The sequence below is a fragment of the Heterocephalus glaber genome, unplaced genomic scaffold (genome assembly GCF_053883595.1).
Source record: "Heterocephalus glaber isolate CG9 unplaced genomic scaffold, H.glaber_assembly_v1.0 deba00000818, whole genome shotgun sequence".
NCBI classification, from domain to species: Eukaryota; Metazoa; Chordata; class Mammalia; order Rodentia; family Bathyergidae; genus Heterocephalus; species Heterocephalus glaber.
Window position 1 is genome coordinate 13,591,824 of NW_028258164.1, and position 18,850 is coordinate 13,610,673.

The 18,850-nt window shown below is 51.7% G+C and overlaps 1 protein-coding gene across 14 annotated transcripts; it reads left to right on the forward strand.

Annotated features, from left to right (window-relative positions):
- The first annotated feature begins 2,052 nt into the window (after nt 1-2,052).
- Znf775 (zinc finger protein 775) lies at nt 2,053-17,228 on the forward strand. Of its 14 annotated transcripts, none has more exons than XM_021240812.2 (4): nt 2,740-2,819; nt 3,681-5,003; nt 10,376-10,460; nt 15,625-17,228. In XM_021240812.2, the coding sequence occupies exons 3-4, from the start codon at nt 10,430-10,432 to the stop codon at nt 17,226-17,228; spliced, it is 1,635 nt and encodes a 544-aa protein (XP_021096471.2). In that variant the 5' UTR covers nt 2,740-2,819; nt 3,681-5,003; nt 10,376-10,429. The 14 variants fall into 14 exon arrangements, with proteins under 14 accessions (XP_087063788.1, XP_087063792.1, XP_012933514.2 ...); XM_021240811.2 differs by lacking the exon at nt 2,740-2,819 and adding an exon at nt 2,837-3,053; XM_087207662.1 differs by lacking the exons at nt 2,740-2,819; nt 3,681-5,003 and adding an exon at nt 2,053-2,157.
- Nucleotides 17,229-18,850: the final 1,622 nt, after the last annotated feature.

Genomic DNA, 18,850 nt, shown 5'->3' on the forward strand with positions numbered 1-18,850 from the left:
CAGAGGGTTGACAGCATGAACAAGAAGTAAGGGAAGAGGCAATTCTGAGCAGCAGAGGTGGTGGTCATTACACACACCCCACCCAGGTGGAAAGAGCTGCTGTGACTCCCGCAGGACTTGGCTGCTTGCTGCAGGTCAGACGCTTTGTACATCTCCCTGCACCGGGGCTTTCGTGCAGATCTGAGTGACTGTTTCTGTCAGGCATCATAGGCTTCTTTTGCTTTTGCTTTTTGGTTATGGCCTGTGTCAGTAATCTCTGCACTGATCCCCGGCATCCAGCACAGGCTGGTGCTTCAGAATAACCATTTGTTTATGGGGGTGGCACCTGGCACAGAAGTTCCCTTACGTCACCTTCTCATGATCCCTGTGTGGTAGGTGCTCGTTACCCTTTTATGCCTGACGATATTGCTCGTGGTCATGTAACTGGTAATCAAGACAGGTTGGGTTCAAAACCAAGTCTGGCTCCTGAACCCTTCACCTCTACCACGTGCTTTTTGGGTAAATGAATGTGCTGTTCTTTTGGTTGAGACAAATATTAAATACCTACTGTGTGACCCATGTTGTAATGGAAATCGAAGGTTTTCAGAAATAAGTCCTAATATCTACTCCTCTGGGGCCTGTGTCCAGAGAGGGTGAAGTTAGGTACATAAGTATGGAGAGGGTAGGATGGAAGCCAGCAGCTTCAAAGCTTTGTATTGGTTTATGGTGTTACAGAGCCATTTAAAAAACCTGTGTAGTTGAAGACAAATTAGATAATTTGCCCAGGGCAGAGGGCCTGGTCTCAAGCCCCACTCACATCTGTTCTCTTTGAGGCACCACAGGGCTTCCAGTGAAGGGGAGATGACCAGGAAAGAGTAGGTGGGCGGATGTCTGCAGGTGATGGGTAGGAAGGAGGGGACAGGTCCCTGGGTGTCTGGTTAGCGCTGGGCACTTGGGGCAAGCGAGAAGGAATCAGACCAGAGGTCCTGGCCTTAAAAATGATCATTTTAAGGGGAAATGGTATCTGGGGTATGGGGACAATGGCCCTGCCTGTCCCAAGTGCTTGCTCAGTGTTGTTCATCCCAGCTGACTGGTGGAGGGGGAGGACTTTGGGAAAGGAGGTCAGAGTTCTGTCATTAGGGGTTGCCCTTCTCTTCTGAAGAATCAATGGTTTTTCTTTTTCTACAGTTAGAAGAGTGTTAAATTATCCTTTAAAACTTGAAATAATGCAGACCCACTTACATATATATTTTAATGTAAAGTCCTGGATTCCCTCAGCCCACCCTCCCAAGTTCTTTCTCCTCACGCTGTAAGGAGAGTTTGAGGACTGTTCCAGATGTGTCTTCCTGTGATTTGCACACATACACGTGTGGTCACGTGTATGGTAATGGGAATAGGAGCCCAGATGTTTCATTTTCTACACTCCTGAAATGCCCTTAGTCGTGGAATGTCAATCTGGAGGAAGTCTTCACTCTAGAGGAGGAAATAAGCCTGGTGGAAGTGGCTTCCCAGGGTCACCATAGTTGCTGGTGTCAGAGCTGGAACTACACACTGGTGTCTGAGGAGGGGTGAATCCCACACACCTTTGGGGCACCCCCTCCAGATACCGTAGAAGTTAATCGTGGGATGAGACCCCAAGAGTTGATGCTAGCGATGTATGGGCTCTCTATAGGGCTTTCTGTAGCCCTTTACAAGTGCCTCTAAAGGCTTAAAACCAAATGTAAGAGAATTCAGTAAGGTATGGAGGGACCTAGAAAACTGTTCTACAAATAAATAGCTTAAAGTTCAGAGAAAGAAAAGTATGTGAAAACTACATAAAATTAGTGGCAAAATGGACAATCTGTCCTTTTCCATCTGGCTTCTGAGGCGCAAGAGCAGCCAGGCTTGTGGCCCTGTTCTCAGCTGCTACCTGGTTGGCAACAAGTCCACCTGCTTCTCCGGGGCCATGAAGGAAGTCAGAGGCCCGGCTTCTGTTTGCTGGAGAATCCTGTCAGTGGGAGGCTACCCACTGTGTTCCCTTTGAGGCCGAAGTGAGAGGTCCTTCCCCTAGGGCTGGGTAGGTGAAAACGTTTTTTGTTTTTTTTTTTCCTGGAGGTCTTTGGGAAGTCAACACTCGCGATGGCCGAAAGTCAGGTCTGGATTGGCAGCTGGGAAAGGATTCCACTCATCTGAGCCCAGGTGAGCTGTGAAATCGGATTGACCCCGCTTCCGCAGCTAGGAGACGGGATGGAACGGGATCGTCTCCACGGCCCGTAGTGCAGGGCACTAAACACCCCGCTTGGTGACGTGGAGCAAGGCACAAGGCCAGCTCGCCACAAGCACACGCACGCGGGATCTGTGCACCTCGCCGCTGCACACGGCCAGGGCAGACGTGCGCTCGGGGGAAGCCTCAGAGCCGGTGGCTTCTCAGCACCGTAACGATTGTATGGGCTCGTGAGCTCCGACTTCAGTCCTTAACACGCGCGTGTGCGGGAAACAGGCGGGCAAGGTCAGACTGGCACCTGCGGCCACACAGCACCCGGCCTGGTACCCGCAGCTGCAGCACAGACTCTACCCGCGCGGTCGGCGCGCCCGCCGGCCAGGTTCAGCCCCCCGCTCCCGGCTATTGGTTCGGGAGAACAAAGGGGCCGCCCCGCGGGCTGCTCCGATAGGGCCAGGAGGGTCATCTGAGCCGCACAGCCAATTGCGTGGCTGGGCGGCCCGAGGGACGGCCAGGCCCATTAGCCAATCATTGGCTCATGCCCGCCCCGCCTGCCCCGGGACTGGCCAGGGTAGGGAGTCGGGTTCCCGAGACGCCCTCGGGGAGGCCGTTCCCGTTAACCTTAGCTACAAAGTCAAAGGTATTTATTTCCCCGGCCCCCTCCCTCCACTCCCTCTGCATTTCGGGCGGGGAGTGGCCGGGCGTGCGATGACCCAGCGCTGGCCGCGCTCCTCTCCGCGCCGCTTCACCCAGCTCGGGGGTGGGGAGACCTCCGCGCACCCCGAGCCCCGCGCTCCCCAAACTTTACCTAACTGGGGCGGGCGGCGGGGCTGGACATGGGAGCGGGCCCCGCGGACCCGAGGGAGAACCGCGGGTGAGCGGGGGCGGGGCTTCCCCCCTTGGCTGCCCGGTTGTCCTGAGTTCCTAGCTGGTGTCTGCCTCCTGGATAAACCGGTTTCTGGGGTTAGAAGCCCCAGAACTCGCTTCAGAGGGACTCGTAGGTTCTCAATAAATGCGTGATTGCAGGAGCGGGGATACAGATTGGGGGTGGAGAACGAACGGTGAGCGGGAAGAAACGCAGAAGTTGCAACTGTGTGCGTGTTGGGGTGGGGGATCCCCCAAACCTCCATTCCAGTAAAAGGAACAGCAGCCAGGTCTGGTAGGGTGAGACAGGGAGGGGCTCCTTCCTCTGTAAAGATGGGTAGGTGGCTGGGGGTATAAAGATGCCTCCTGAAGCCCTTAGGGCAAGATGGAGTCCAGCCGAGGCTGGGCCTGGGTGTGGTCAAAACCCCAGAGTTGAAGGCGAGTGACGTCCGGGTTCTACTGTTTATGTCCTTTTGGATCTCTAGTGTTCATCAATAAGGTGAAGAGATAGATAGCATCTGTGTCCTTTCAGCTCCAAGGTTCCGTGATTCCGTGCTTCTACTCTATTTTGTATTGCTTTTTTTTTTTTTTTCCTGTTCCCTTACAACCATGTTTAGTAATGGTTTACCTCACACAGAGCTTGTACTTGGTGCTGGGGAGAGAGGAGCATCCCTGGTTCAGATGCCTGTCATCTGGCTGTGGAGACAGCAGCACCGATGATGACAGCTACTCCTTAGAATGGAACAGGGTTGGATGGCCCCTCAGGTCAAACAGAATGGGCTGTGATCGGCCTGATGGACCCACAAAGGCTTCCTGGGCAAAGTGCTCCTGATCTGGGCTGAGACCGGAAGAGCCAGGCAAGGCCATCTCAGGACCTGTATAGGAGGATGTGACAGGTTCAGGAGCTGCAACTGGGAGATGATGGAGTATGTTGGGGTGCAGTGGAGAGAGGTGACCACAAGCCAGGTTTTGAATGTCTTTGCCATGAAATTTTTTGTTTTATACCGGGGATCGAACTCAGTACTTTGTGTTTTCGAGGCAGGCACTGGAAGGCCAAGAAATTTTTAGATAAATCTAAAAGTGAATTATTTTACATAAAGCAGTAATGTCCACATTTCAATTTTAGAAAAATTGTTTTGGGTTCTGCGTGGTAGATGGATGAGAAGAAGCAAATTAGGCGATAAAATTGTTGAAGTCTTCTAGTGAGAATTAGCGACCCCTGAACTCACATGGGCAGTGGGCAATCTTGGGACTCATTAAAATGGCACTGGTAGGACTATGTTGGTGCAAGGTGTTTGCATTCTATGGTGGAAAAGATATGGAGATTTCAGGGTAGAGAGGAGTAGGGTGGGTGATGAGGGGGTACAGGGAGCCATGGAGAAGGGGCTGGGCATGTCCAATGCTGGGGTGTGGGGCTGGAGGCCACCTTGTCTTACTGGGTCCAGATATGGGACATAAACTGCTCTGTTAGGGGGAAGACTCTACAGACAGGAGCACAGCAAAAGCTGTGTCCAACCCTCTTCCTCATCAAGGCCTGATGGAGTTGGAGGTTATTGTGGAGCGCTGAGGGCCTGTGAGGATTCCAAATGGCTGGAAAGAGTCAAGGTTTATGAAGGCTAAGTAGCAAGAACATTTGCAAAGAGGCCTTGTAAGATGTGAGTGTGGGGTGTTCACAGACAGGGAGAGAAAACACACTATCTAGTTTATAGGGTTCAGAAAGGGTCATGATTCCAGACCTGCCTCGTTTGATTTTTTTTTTTTTTTTTTTTTTTTTTTGGTACCGGGGATCGAACTCGGGTCCTTGTGCTTGCATAGCAGCCGGCGAAACCACTGAGCTAAGTCCCAAGCCCTCGTTTGATTCTTGTAACAAACCCTTGGAGAGAGTTGAAAGAGACAGTGACCTCCACTCTGGAACCTGAGGCTCAGAGAGCTGAAGTGACTTGTCAGGGACAAGCAGCAGGTTAGTGACAGGTGGGCTAGGACTCAGGGCTTCAGATTCCCACTCTCAGGTGGGACTTGTGCCTGATGTGTGTGTCTGGGAAGACCTTTGCTGCAGGCTTCGGGCTGCACTCTTGGGGTGGGGGTGGTGGGGGACTTGGGCTGACAATCTAGGCCTGTGGCAATTGAGGGTTACCCAAGGAGGCCAGAGGAAGACCCGGTACTTTCTGGTGGGCTGACTACCACAGGCCAAGCCCTGGGGGAGTCTCATGCTCTGCTGGGCTTGCTGGGCACTGTCTAGTTGTCTTTCCAGAACTTTCTGCCCCATGTCAGCTTCTCTGCAGCCCCCCACCAAGGCCTGTGCCACCCTCCCCCAAGCCCAGGTGACCTAACAGGTGACTGACTACCCAGAGCTTCCTGGCTCTCTCTGGACATGATGCTTCTGCCCTTGCATCCTGAGTTCTGTTTCTTGGAGCAAGGGGCCTTTGGATATTTGAGGGCACTGTCCTGACAGACTCACCCCTGTTTTCATGAGTGCTGCAGAAGGAGCTGTGCTGACATGGTTCCCATCGGCATGTTAGTGTGTCTGTGAGGTTTAAAAATCTATCCCATATTCTCTGTATTTACATATACACTATCCCCCCTTATCTTTGGTGGATATCTTCTAAGACCCCCATGGATAATACTGAACCCTGTATTTACTGTTTCTCCTATACATACCCACCTATGATAGAATATAATTTATAAATGAGGTACAATAGAAGAACAATAACTAATAATAGAATGGTTATGACAGTGTACTATTATAGATGTTATGTGAATGTTCTCTCTGATATTGGGGATTGAACTCAACGCCTTTGCACTGAGCTACAGCTCCAGTGCGCCTCCTCTGCCCTTTTAAAACTTTTTTTTTTTTTGTACTGGGGATCAAACTCAGGACCTTGCGCTTGCAGGGCAGGCGCTGTGCCACTGAGCTAAACCCCTGGCCCCTCTTTTTTAAAATTTTGAGACAGGGTTGTTTTTCAGGCTGGGCTCGAACTTTCGATCCTCCAGCCTCAGTCTTGCACAGTGCTGGGATTGCAGGCACGGGTCACCTTACCCAGCTGAGTCTCAGTAGTTTTGCATTTTTGAGCTTCTGTTTGCTTAGCTGGGTTTAGACAGGATGGTATCTGGGCGTGTGAGTGCACTGGTGTTTACTGTGTGCTGTCAGTCATATATTTGAAGTGAAAACATCATTGCTGTTACTGAAACTCATTTTCCAGGCAGAGGAATTGGCTCATCCTGAGGGATTTGTTGTTTGTGATGAAGGTAAGGGGCCATAGGAGTGACCTCTCAGAGTCCTCTGTTTGTTTAATGAATCAATTCCGTGTAGGTTGAACACCTGCTTATCAGGGTTGGGCAGGGCGTGGTCCCTGCCTTCCCGAAGCTTGCTTTCCGGGAAGACAGAAATGACCTTGACTGCTCAGCATTGGCCACAGGTGGCTAGGAATGAGAAATTGAATTTTAAGTTTAGTTTATTTGAATTTCAATAAGTTCACATGGCTCTAGAAGCCAAATCCCTGAAATCAAGTGGTCTTGGCTGCAGGCACCTCCTGAGTAAGTCACATTGTCTCTTTGGAGATGACAAGGTCGCCAAGAAAGCGCCTGGCTGGGACAGGGTCCCCCAACTTGGTCCTGGCTCTAGCACTTACTGGCTGTGTGACCTTGAGTAAATGACCTAGCTTATCTGAGCCACAGTCTCCTTAGCTGAAAGATGACGTAGGTGAAGCGTGCTGAGCTTGCCACACTTGGTCCTCAGCAGGTTGTAGCCCAGGGGTGCAGACTCAGCTGCCCTCGCCTGTCACCTTGCCCATGCTGACATGGCTGGCAGGGGGACGTGCAAGGAAAGCAGAACCAAAGTCAGGTGAGGCCTTGGCTCCTGGTGAAGACACTGTCCTACCTCACTGGTGACAAAGGATGTGTGGGGCACCACCACTTCCTTTCCTGGGGCCTGAGCTGTTCCAGAGCTGTGATTTGGGGAGACTTGAACAGGTCTCCAAGCTCTCTCTCCCTGGTCTGTGGCCTTGTTCCTCACCCCAGCTGCCAACTCTCTGCTGACACCGAAGCCCCTTTGTCATCCCCTGGTCTGGGCCTCACCACCTGCTCCTCTCCATGCAGCTCCCAGTTGTCAAGGCAGCTGGGCCTTCTCTTTGAGGGAGGGCTTCTCATCCCAACTGCAATCTGGCCCAGTGAGGACAAGCGGGAGGAAGTGGGAGGTGACTTGGGTGACCTCCTGAGACTCTGTTGCAGGAAGGCTGGGTCTGGTCCTGTGATAGACAAGGCTGTCTTCAGACCCTCGGAGGTGTGGAGGGGCATGCCTGCTCCTTCACTCTTGGGTTCTGCAGGAGCGTTCTGCAGGGCAGCCTGCTTCCTAAGTGTCTCTCCTCCCGGCTGCATGATGTCAGGGTGGGGCTGAGGAGGGCTGGGTGGAGCAAGAGGCAGCATGGGAGAGAAGGCAGCATGGAGGACCCAGAATGGATATCCACAGAGAGGGACTGCCTTGGCTTGGCATTGCCAGGGTGTGGCCTGAAGACTCACCCCGCCTGACGACACAGGTGAAAGTGGGTCCCTAGAGGAATGGCTGCCCTCCCCCATGCCTGTTCTCTCTGTGTCCCCTCTTGTTTCTCCCTTCATCCCTTTGGGTCCTGCTGCTGCTGCACAGGGCTGCTCTCCCTCATGCCCTGGACAGGGAAGGCCACCAGGCATCACTGGAGGCCATTCTGAGGCCCTACCAGCTCTTGGAAGCCAGAGTGGGTAAAGCAAGACTCTTGGGTTTGGTTTCGGGACCCCTAGGTGTGTTGCATAGGCTTTGCCTGACCCTCTGACCTTGTCCCATATTTGTGGCCCCAGCTTTGACTACCTGAGTCTGCTGATGTTGAGGCGGCCCCTTTCTGTGGTCCTCTGGCCTCTTTAGGTAGATGCTAAGTCTGCATGGCGAGAGGTGCCCAGCGGCACGGGATGCAAAAGCTCACACTCTGCCAGGGATTTAGTGCACGGGCGCTGCGCCTGCCTCACAGGGGCAAGGTCCTGAGTTCAGTCCCCTGTACTGGGGGAAGAAAAAGCTCACACTGGGGCTGGAGGGAGTCAGGGGGCAGCTGGGGGGGCTGCCTGACCCCCTCCATCCCCCAGCTGGCCTGGCATGGTGAGTGTCGCCCTCTCTTCCTGCTGCCATCTCTGGATCCTGTGTCCATGAGAAAGCACAGTAGGGGTGGTGCGCAACCCCTGCTGGGGAAACAGTTCAAACCAGTCCCTTGCCAACCTACAAACATTCTCTACAAAAAGAGAGAAAAAAGTAGGTTTGTTGGGCCGGGGATTTAGCTCAGTGGTTTCATCGCCTCCTGCTCAAGCGCAAGGACCCAAGTTTGAGGCCCGGTACCAAAAAAAAAGTAGGTTTGTTTTTTAAAACTGTATAAGCATTACCAGAATGTAATGTCACTTCGCGCAGTCTTCAGCCACAGAGGTGAACTGCACCCCATTGATCACCAGGCAGAGGCCACCCTGGCACACCTGTTCTCGAGATAAACCATAGCTGGTCCTCAAGCAAGAGGACATCAGGGCGCTATCTCGAACTCACGTGGGAACTGGGTGACCATCTGTTAGCCAACTGCCCTTATCCAAAAGAAAAATAAACTCCTATTCATATGACGGGAGGTAAGTTTGCAAGTTGGAGCCAGGCTCCTGCGTGAGTTAGGGTCCTGCCCTCCTGGGAGATGGCCTGGCTTCCTGTGTGTTTACATTTCAAAGCAGAGGCTCTCAGGTGCTCCAGGAAGACAGTCCTGCCTTGTAAAGCTGGCCAAGGGCTTTACAGAAGATTTACATATGGCTCAAAAGGACAGAGTCAGGCTTAACAATTAGAAGTTTGTAAAGAAAGTACTCTGAAAGATAGGAAGGTGTTCTTTTCCCTCTTTGCCCCCATGAAAGTCATTTTACTTTAGATTCTGGGTTTTTTTTTTTTTTTTGGTACCAGGGATCAAACTCAGAACCTTGCACTTTCCAGGCAGGTGTGGTGCCAGCTAAGTCCCTGGCCCTTTATTTTAGATTCTTATACCTCTCTTTTACCTCTTGTTAGGATCTAGTTTTTTTCTTGTTGATGTTGTTGTTTTTTTCGTACTGGGGATTGAACCCAGGGCCTTCACACTGAGCTGTATCCCCAGCCCTTTTTTTTAAAGTTTTGAAACAATCTTGCTAAGTCACTGAGTTCCCCAAGCTGGGCTCAAGTTCATGATCCTCCTGCCTCAGCATCCCAGAATACTGGGGTTGTGGGTGTGCACCACCACAGCTGTTCAGGGTCCAGTTTTCCCATCTGGGTAGATGTCCTTAGAGTGTACTCAGGATGGGGACCTGGGGGAGAGAGGAAGAGGAGCATGGGTGTCTGTGAGGAAGCCAGCTGTCCCCACTGTGCACTTAGGAGGTGACAGCCACATCAAGGTAGTAGGCAAAGTGAGCCCATCTCTGAGCTTCAGTTCAAAGCCAGGCAGCACATGTATTATGCCACACGCATTTGTTAAGTGCCCTTGCTCGAGTGCCAGGCTTTGTCCTAGGCATCAGGGTTCATGGCTAAGCATGAACAGTTGCTGTCCTCATGATGGCAGGGACCATGCAGACAAGTGAACGGCATGTCAGAGGTCAGAGGGACCACTCTGGGAAGGTAACATCCCCTAGCCACCTTCCTTCTGAGCGTGAAGAGAATCAGTCAGGAAATGTTCAGAAGCTTGGCCATAAAATAAATGCTAATCACTCAATCAATCAAGTAGGGACTGGTGAACTGCTGTGTTCTGGTCCTGGGGTGGCTGTGACATGCCTTGGAAGGACTTGCACTAGAACATGGATGGGGACTTTGAAAGGGGCCACCAGCTTAGATAACATAGGGGCAGCTCTGCTTTCCAGTGGTGCTTTGATTTTCTGTTTCTCTGGCAGCACTGGGGATGAAACCCAAGGCCTTGCATGTGCCCGGCAAGCATTCTACTCCTGAGCCACACCCCAGCCCTTTCCTGAGGTCCCTGGCTCTCAGATGTCCTGTCTTTCTCACACCAATGTGATGATATTGAACATGTGGGAAGTGAGCTCTGGCCTGGGAGTTAGGAACCTGAGTTTTTTCCTTCCTGCCACTTCTGTGACTCTGGGCTTGTCCAGGGTCCTCTCTGGCCTATTTCTTCTTCAAACAATAGGAATTAGGCTGTTTTCACCTATCCAGCAGGTATGTGTGCAATTAAAGAGACCTCACACATCTGAACTGATAGAAAAGCTCATGGAAAAGAGATCACACGTTCTCCAATGGGGAGAGGGCCTAGGGAACAAGGTATCATCCTTGTCCTATAGGCCAATTCTCTTTCTTCACTTCCGTCTCACCCCTAGATGGCAGGGCAGGGATCCAGCCAGTGCTGACGCCGCTGCAGGAGATATCCAGGGATGGAGAGTGGCTGGCCTGGTGACAGCACAGGTAAGAGAGAAGAGGGAAGGCGGCTTCCTCCCCCTCCCAGGCCCACCTGCCCTTGTACCCCCCAGAGCTGAGACTAAGCTGCTGGATTTGCCCAGTGGCTTCTAGAATGTACAATTTCAGGGTGGAGACCAGGACTTTTGAAGGTCACCCAAAGTATAGAACAAGGACAGAAGCCATGGGAACAAAAAAATGGCAACGCCCAGTCCGTTACATACATGCCAAGAAGGGTACAAATCAGGGGTGTGTTTTAAGGTCTAGAGCGGGGAGTTAAGGGGTTCTGTTATTTCAACACAGCAAACTAACACCCTGGTAGGAAAGTAGGTTAAAACAAGCTGTTTAGGGCTGGGGGTTTAGCTCAGTGGTTTCACCGCTTCCTGCTCAAGCGCAAGGACCCAAGTTCGATCCCCAGTACCAAAAAAACCGAAAAACAAAAAACACAAGCTGTTTATTGGTCAGCAAAGTGTCTTCAGGCCTTTAGAGCTTCTGGGGTCACCCAGAGTTCAGGGTCTTTACTGGCCTGGATCCTACATCTCCCATGCAAGTACTTCCAGAGTGGAAAATTTTACAATCTGGTCATGCTCTTGGCCGGAGCCCACCCCCAGCAGCCCTGGTCCCTGTGAGCCGCTCTCCCTGTCCTCTCTGCAGCCCCTGTCCTGGTATCCTTGGGTCTGAGAACAGGTCAAGCCCACCTCAGAGTCCTGACCGAGGTTGACTCTGGGAGTTGCCCCATGGACCCCAGAACCCCTGCTTCATTGCCCCTGTGGGGAGAGCCACCTGCCCTCCCAGGAAAATCATTGCAGTAGCCCTAAGACTGAGAAAAAAATTAGGCAGTAAGGAGGAAAAAGATAGATGTTCCTGGCAAGCTCCAAAGGCAGCAGTGTGATTTGTAGAAACCACCCATTCCGCACTGGGGCCTGACACCAATCCAGCTTGGCCTCAGCTGGAACCCCAGCCTCTACAGGATGCAGACATTAGGTAATTACCAAAAAGCCTAGAGTATGCATGCCAAATGCTTCTGGAGCAGGACCCTTTCCCCAGGTAGCTGGGGGCAGCTCTGCTTGACATAAGACACAGAGGCCAGAGCCCTCTGTCCTCCCTAGGGAAGCTCCTGAGGTGAGCCTTTAGTTTCAGGGAAGAGTTTGAGAAACCCTGGCCTGAATCCTAGAGTGCTGGGGTACTTGGGGGCCCAGGGGCCAGCCCTGGGCTGCAGCTGTGTTCTTGCAGCTCCTTAAGCTGCTTGCCTGCTGAATTTATGGAGTGGCTGGTTGTAAAGAGCCATGTTTGTCAGATAATTGAGAACTTATCTATTTTATTTATATATTTTTTGTGGTGCTGGGTAGAACCCAGGGCCTCCAGCAGGCTAGGCTAGAGCTCATCTACTGAGCTACATCCTCAGCCTCTCTTTTAGTTTATATATATTTTATGTGATTTTTAGGATTGTGGCAAACTGTATGTAACATAAAGTTCACCATGTTAACCATTTTCAAATGTACAGTTCTTTAACATTAAGCACATTAATAATGCTGTGAAACATCACCATCATCTACTTTCAGATCTTCTTATATCACCCCAGGAACTCCGTACCCATTGAGTAATAATTCCCATTTAGCACCTTCTTATTTTACCTGAACCATTTAAAATTGAAAACAGCTGGGTGTGGTGGTGTACATCTGTAATCTCAGCACTCCCGGAGGATCACAAATTTGAGCCCAGGGGCCGGGGATTTAGCTCAGAGGCACTGCACCTGCCTCGAAAGCACGAGGTCCTGAGTTCGATCCTCCGTACCAGGAAAAAACAACAAAAGTTTGAGCCCAGCCTGGCAATTTAGCAGCTTAGGCAGATCCTATCTCAACATGAAAAGTAAAGAAAAGAGTTGGGGATATAGGTCAGTGTGACGGCCTTGGGGTTCAATCCTCAGTATCACAATCAATAAAAGATAAAACATTGATTTTTGTGATCATTGAGGAGCATTCCTTGTAAGCCAGAGGCTGAGTATCAATAACTGAGCCATAGGGGACTGTGCCCTAGGACAGGCTTGGGTTCAAGCACACCTCACTCCAGTTTTGGGACTTTCAGGGACCTGTGCTGGGCTCGTATATGCCCCATGCCCTTTGCAGGTGGACATACAGACTTTGTCCTGGTGTCCTCAGGCTTTTGGGGACAGGGACATCTTTTGATCTGGAGGAGGTAGCCTCTGGTCAATATTAATGCCAAGTTTAGTCAGGCCAAGCAGAGATGAGGAGAGCTCTGGGCCAATGATAGATATTGGGTCACTCAGGGACACGGTCCCTTTCTGCTTGAGTATACTTTGTATTTACCACCAGAGTGCCAGTTTGGACACCTAGTGCCTTAAATACTTCTGTTGGCCAACAGTCAGGTGCAGCTAAAGAAACATCCTTATAATAAGTTACACATGAACTGGGTATCCAGTTCTTGCTAATATGTAATTTAAATAATCATTTTTGTTTTCAAATTATGACTGTTAATAAAATGATTTTTCATGACCAAGCCCTAGAGGAGGCAGATGGAGTTGTTTGGCCAGGAGGAAACCAGGTCCCTTAAAGGCTCTTCACATGATCCCCTCCCCTATGGAGGCCTCTGAAGACCATGGAGTAGGTGGCACCTTTGGTCCTACAACTAAAGGCTACCTTATTTCTTTAAAAATTATAAAGCTTTAAAAATTATTAATACTTGGGCTGGGGATTTAGCTCAGTGGTTCTGCCGCTTGCCTCAAAAGCGCAAGGACCTGAGTTTGACCCCCGGTACCAAAAAAAAAAAAAATTATTAATACTTGACCAGGCTAGGGATTTAGCTCAGTGGTGCCGCTGCCTGCCTCACAAGCTCAAGGTCCGGAGTTCGATCCCTGGTACCAAAAAAAAAAAATTATTAATACTTAAATATTCCCGTACAAACTGAAACAACACAGATAAAGTGAAGTCCCCCTTTGACCTCTCAAGGTTCATATGCGTGGAGAGACATCAAGTTTTATCTTTCATAAAGTGGATCAGATGATTCATACTGGTTTTTTGCTCTCCCCCACTCCCTACCGGGGATCGAACTCAGGATCTTGAGCTTGCCAGGCAGGTGTGGTACCACTGAGCTACATCCCTGGCCCTGCTCTTTGATTTCTCCTAAAATGTTCCAGAAGTTTTTTCCACGTTGGCATATATAGTTCTTTCTCAGACTTTTCAGTTGCTGCACAGTATTTTATATTATGAAGGAGATGCTAGTGGCTGTGCCTTGAGATATCCTTGCTCCCCCCTTCTCCCCTTAGGTAGTTCCATGTATATTGTAAGGTACAGATAGTGTCCATTTTCCCACTCTGCTTGATATGAGAGATGAAAAGATGCTACACTGTTTATTTTGCATTTTGCCAACCAGTGAGGTTCAATCTTTTCATCATATCTATGTGAGTCTTTTATATATTCTAGATATATCATTTATCATATATTGGCACACATTTTTCCTAAACTTGTGCTATCCATTGTATATCTGCTAGCCCATATGTCTGTATAAGTTTAAATTTAGATTTAAATTAACTTCAATAAAATAAAAAAATTCCTAGATGCTGGGAATGTCCTCTTGAATTCCTTTTTTTTGGTACCGGGGATTGAACTCCGTCCTTGTGCTTACGGTGCAGCAGGCAGCGAAACCACTGAGCTAAATCCCCAGCCCTCCTCTTGAATTCTTAATGGAATCTGTTTATACAGTCCTGTGGCTTATTGCCCATTTAGGGTGGAACTTTGGCTTTCTTTTCACTCTCTTCTTTTTTTTCCTGGTACTGGGGATTGAGCTCAAGACCTTGTGCTTGTAAGACATGCACTGCGCCACTGAGCTAAATCCCCGGCCCAACTCTCTTCTGATTGTTCATTATATAGTCAAGTTTCCTACCTACTCTTAAGTCAGTTTCAATTTGTTTTCTTGCAAAATGGTCCATCATATAGATTTTCAAATTTATTGATATAAAGGCTATACGTAACATTTTAAGATTTTTCAGAATCCTTTTTGTACCTCTGTGTTCCCTTTATAGTCTCTGTTTTTATCTTTATTAATACCTTCCATGTATTTCTTTGGGTTTCTTTTATTGTCTTTGTAATGTTAAAATCTGTTACTTAAGAGATTTTTCTCAACTGTATTGTTCCACTACCTTTTTATTCAGTGTAAACTTTTGTTATGTTTTGTTTTGAGACAGGGTCTCTCCATGTAGTTCAGACCAGCCTTGAACTCACTATGTAGCCCAGGCTGGCCTTGAACTCATAGCAATCCTCCCTCAGCCTCCTGAGTGCTGAGATTACAGATGTCCACCACCACTCCTGGCTGAATGTGAACTTTTTATTGAAGTATAACACACACAAAGATAAGTGCATTGATTGCAAGCTCTGTAAATTCTCATGAAGTGAACATACCCACGTAACCAGCATCCACACCAGGGGACAGCATTGCCCGAACCCCAGAACCCATGCCCTTAATGTGCCCATCACCCTGACTTCTAACTCATGGATTAGTTTTCCAGATTTTGCTCTTCACATAAGCGGAATCATATGGTGTGTATTCTTTAGGGTGTAAAGCAGACACTTTCTTTATGGCTCCCTGTGTCCCTGAGCTAGGCAGGTAAAGCACCTCTAGACCTGTGCACTGCAGGTATGAGAGGTGGCTTGGAGCAGTGTGGTGTACTCTCCTTAGTAAAGTGGATTAGGGTTAATACAAGGGCATCATAACACCTCAGTGTTGGGTGCTAATGCCTCAGTTCTGTTGGTTTTGTTGACGAAAGGGAGATTGCCAAACTGCAGGGGGCTAGCAGGTCTGTACACCATGGCTACCACCCTAGCTACTGAAGGACCAGTGGTGCCCTCTGTTTTGAGGCTTGGCCTTTTCTCCTTGCTGCCTGGGGACTTCCTGGAGACTTCCTGCCTCTTTTCCTTAAGTTCTCTGCTTGGGGGACCTCTCCTTGTCCATGTCCTTGAGCCAGTCACTTTTCCTTCCTGAATTTTTCGCTTTGCTCTCCACACCTCTGCCTTTTCTTCCTTCCCCTACTCCCTTTCTTTCCCAGTTTCTTTCCATCTAACAACTCTTTGCCTCCCCTCCAGCTCTTCTTCCCTTACCCCTTCCTTTCTCCTCTTCTTCCACCCCATCAGCAGTCGCTGACCTCTCCCTTTGACCCTAGCAGGAGATGGACTGATAATGAAGATCAAACAAGAGAAGCCAGAGCGGTTGCTGGAGACACTGGTGGGGCAGGCCACGCTCCCGGAGAAAAACAAGGAGAACATCTGCCAGCAGCAACGGGGCCTCCAGTCATGCCAGACCATGGGGCGGCCGCGGGCGCTGGGGGCACAGGAGGAGCCCGGGCGTCCAGTGTGCATTCCTCCCCCTGATCCCGATGGGAGGCTGCCAGGCCGGGCCCCAGGGACAGCCACGGGCCCGCTGAGCCCTGCACTTTCTGTGGGTGAGGGTCACTTTGTGTGCGTGGACTGTGGGAAGAGGTTCAGCTGGTGGTCGTCCCTGAAGATCCACCAGCGCACTCACACCGGGGAGAAGCCCTACCTGTGTGGCAAGTGTGGCAAGAGCTTCAGCCAGAAGCCCAACCTGGCGCGCCACCAGCGGCACCATACGGGTGAGCGGCCCTTCTGCTGTTCAGAGTGCATGCGGCGCTTCAGTCAGAAGCAGCACTTGCTTAAGCATCAGAAGACCCACACCCGCCCCGCCACCCACTCATGTCCGGAGTGTGAGCGCTGCTTCCGCCACCAGGTGGGCCTGCGGATCCACCAGCGTGCGCACGCCCGGGACCGCCAGGGCATGCGCGCTGGCCTGCAGGAGGCGCTGCGGGACACGGCGGTGCGCAGTGCCTGTCGTCTGCGGTCCAGGCTACAGAGAGGGCGGCCCGAGTGGGCCTGGCTAGGGTTGTGCCAGGGCTGGTGGGGCCAACCCAGGGCCTGGACCTCAGTCCCCGGCACCCCAGGACCTGGCGGGGAGCAGCGCCAGTTCATCTGCAATGAGTGCGGCAAGAGTTTCTCCTGGTGGTCGTCGCTGAACATCCACCAGCGCATCCACACAGGCGAGCGGCCCTATGCCTGCCCCGAGTGTGGCCGCCGCTTCAGCCAGAAACCCAACCTCACGCGGCACCTGCGCAACCACACCGGGGAGCGGCCGCACCCTTGCCCGCACTGCGGCCGAGGCTTCCGCCAGAAGCAGCACCTACTCAAGCATCTGCGCACGCACCTGCCGGGCGCGCAGGCGGCACCGTGCTCCCGCTGCGGGCAGAGCTGCCCGAGCCGCGCCGCCCTGCGTGCCCACCAACGCGTGCACACCTCCGAGCTCCTGCGCCCTGGGCCCATGCTCTTGGGCAGAGAGTTGTGCTCCGAGCCACCCACCGAGATCCCGCGGGGCCTGGACACGCAGCCCCGCAGTCCTCAAGGGACCAGGGGTGAGCTGTGCGGCCGGGGGCGCTCGGGCCTGGCAGGCCCCAGTGAGCAGCGCCAGTTCATCTGCAACGAGTGCGGCAAGAGTTTCTCCTGGTGGTCGGCTCTCACCATCCACCAGCGCATCCACACGGGCGAGCGGCCCTACGCCTGCTCTGAGTGCGGCCGCCGTTTCAGCCAGAAACCCAACCTTACTCGGCACCAGCGCAACCACACCGGGGAGCGGCCCTACCTGTGCGCTGCCTGCGGCCGTGGCTTCCGTCAGAAGCAGCACCTGCTCAAGCACCAGCGCGTCCACCGTGGAGCCCTGGCACCCAGGCCCCGTGCCTCCCAGGAGGAGGAGACGCTGTAGTGTGCAAGGTCCTGAAGCCCGAGGCAGAGAGGTCATGTGTGGTGTGTGTGGGGACCCGAAAGGGCCGGAATGCTGCCACTTCCTGTGAGACCCACGCAGAAGGTAGTTCTTCCAGGCACTGAGGCTTGAGAACAGAATTCCAGCAGCATCTTGAGGGCACCTGGCACAGTGCCCGGGTTGTGCTGAGGGAGGAGGTGAGATCTGCACTACCCCTGGAGTCTGGGCACCTCCAAGAGGTGGACCTCAGGCCTCTCAGGCTCTGGTTGAGGAGGGTGTTGGGGTCCCCAAGAGAGGCTCCTGGTGTGAAATGGCCAGGATTGGTCAGGTGTATCCCTGGCTTCCCACACAGGCGGCACAGTAGCCTGGGGACTGCCCATGAGACAGTGGCCACAGACTCTGGAGACCAAGGATGGAGCAGAGGCAGTGGATAGGGAGGGGCAAGCATATTCCCAACACCAAGGACAGTGTTCACCCCTAATGACCATCCGGTAAATATTTCTGGAGAGCTGAATGGTTTGGTGGTCCTTGTCCAACGCTGTGTCCCCTATGCCCAGGGTGCTGGGGATAGTCAGTGGCTGGCTGTGACTGACTTGGGCCCTTATCCATCCAGGAGTTGCAGAAGAGAAAAACGAAGGACTGACTATTCCGCACGCTGTCATTGTCTCTGAGCCCCCCTTACTGAAGCCCGGGTCACACAGTGCTCGGGTGGATCCATCTGCCCAGAACCGGGGGAGGGAGCTTTTGCCCTGACCCCAGCAAGGCCCCTCTGCCAAGTGCTTGTTCAAGGTGGGGGACAGTTTCTCCCCTCTTCTCCTTCAAGTCCATTGGTATCTGTTCAAACTCAGGTCTTTGCGCTTGCGTAGCCGGCAGCGAAATTACTGAGCTAAATCGCTGGCCCATCCTGGTCTTGTTCTTTGATTACGAACTCTGAAATCCCACACTGAGCAAGTGTGCTGGGGTCATTGCACCTGTGAGCTCTGCTCTTAGGATCAACATGACGCTAAACTAGAGGGGTTTTCCTGGGTACCTCTGACCCATGCCAACCCTAGGTTCCCCCTGCCTCCCCCCTCAAGCCTGCCCATCTCCTGCAACTCCTATCCCAGGCTGCTCTGCCCTGGCCAGAAAGTCCCCAGTGCCCTTGGTTACATTAAAACCTAATCTAGCCATGGAAGACACTCCAAAGTCATTTGCTTCTTCTTCTTTGCCACTTAGCAAATCCTGAAGCCATTCTTAGCAAGCTCACCCACTCAAGGCAGGCATCTCTGGGTACCGCCATTCACTCCTGGATGGGAGGCACTACCTGCAAGATTGGACTGGCAGAAACTGGATCCTTGCAGTCAGGTGGTGCAGGCAGATGCTGAAGAGATTGGACTGACAGGGGTATCTTACAACAGAATGTGTTCTCTTCCACACATGGACTGTGTTTGATGATAAATCAAAGTGTAATGTTGGTAGAACTGGGAGTGAATGAGGCCTAATTGCAGCTCCCCTCCTGCAAATTCATGATGCCTGCTCACTTTCCCTGGGTGACCAACACACACTAGTTTGGGTCATAAAGGGGCAGGGTCAAGTCCCCTAGAGTGATGAGATACCAATATGTGTGCCCACTGACCAGGTCAGGC

Excerpts from the sequence above, each read along its gene's own strand:
- Znf775 (XM_087207662.1), top strand. The coding sequence starts at position 10,430 with ATGGAGAGTGGCTGGCCTGGTGACAGCACAG. Across the intron at positions 10,461-15,624 it reads CTGGCCTGGTGACAGCACAG|CAGGAGATGGACTGATAATG; the intron begins GTAAGAGAGAAG and ends CTTTGACCCTAG.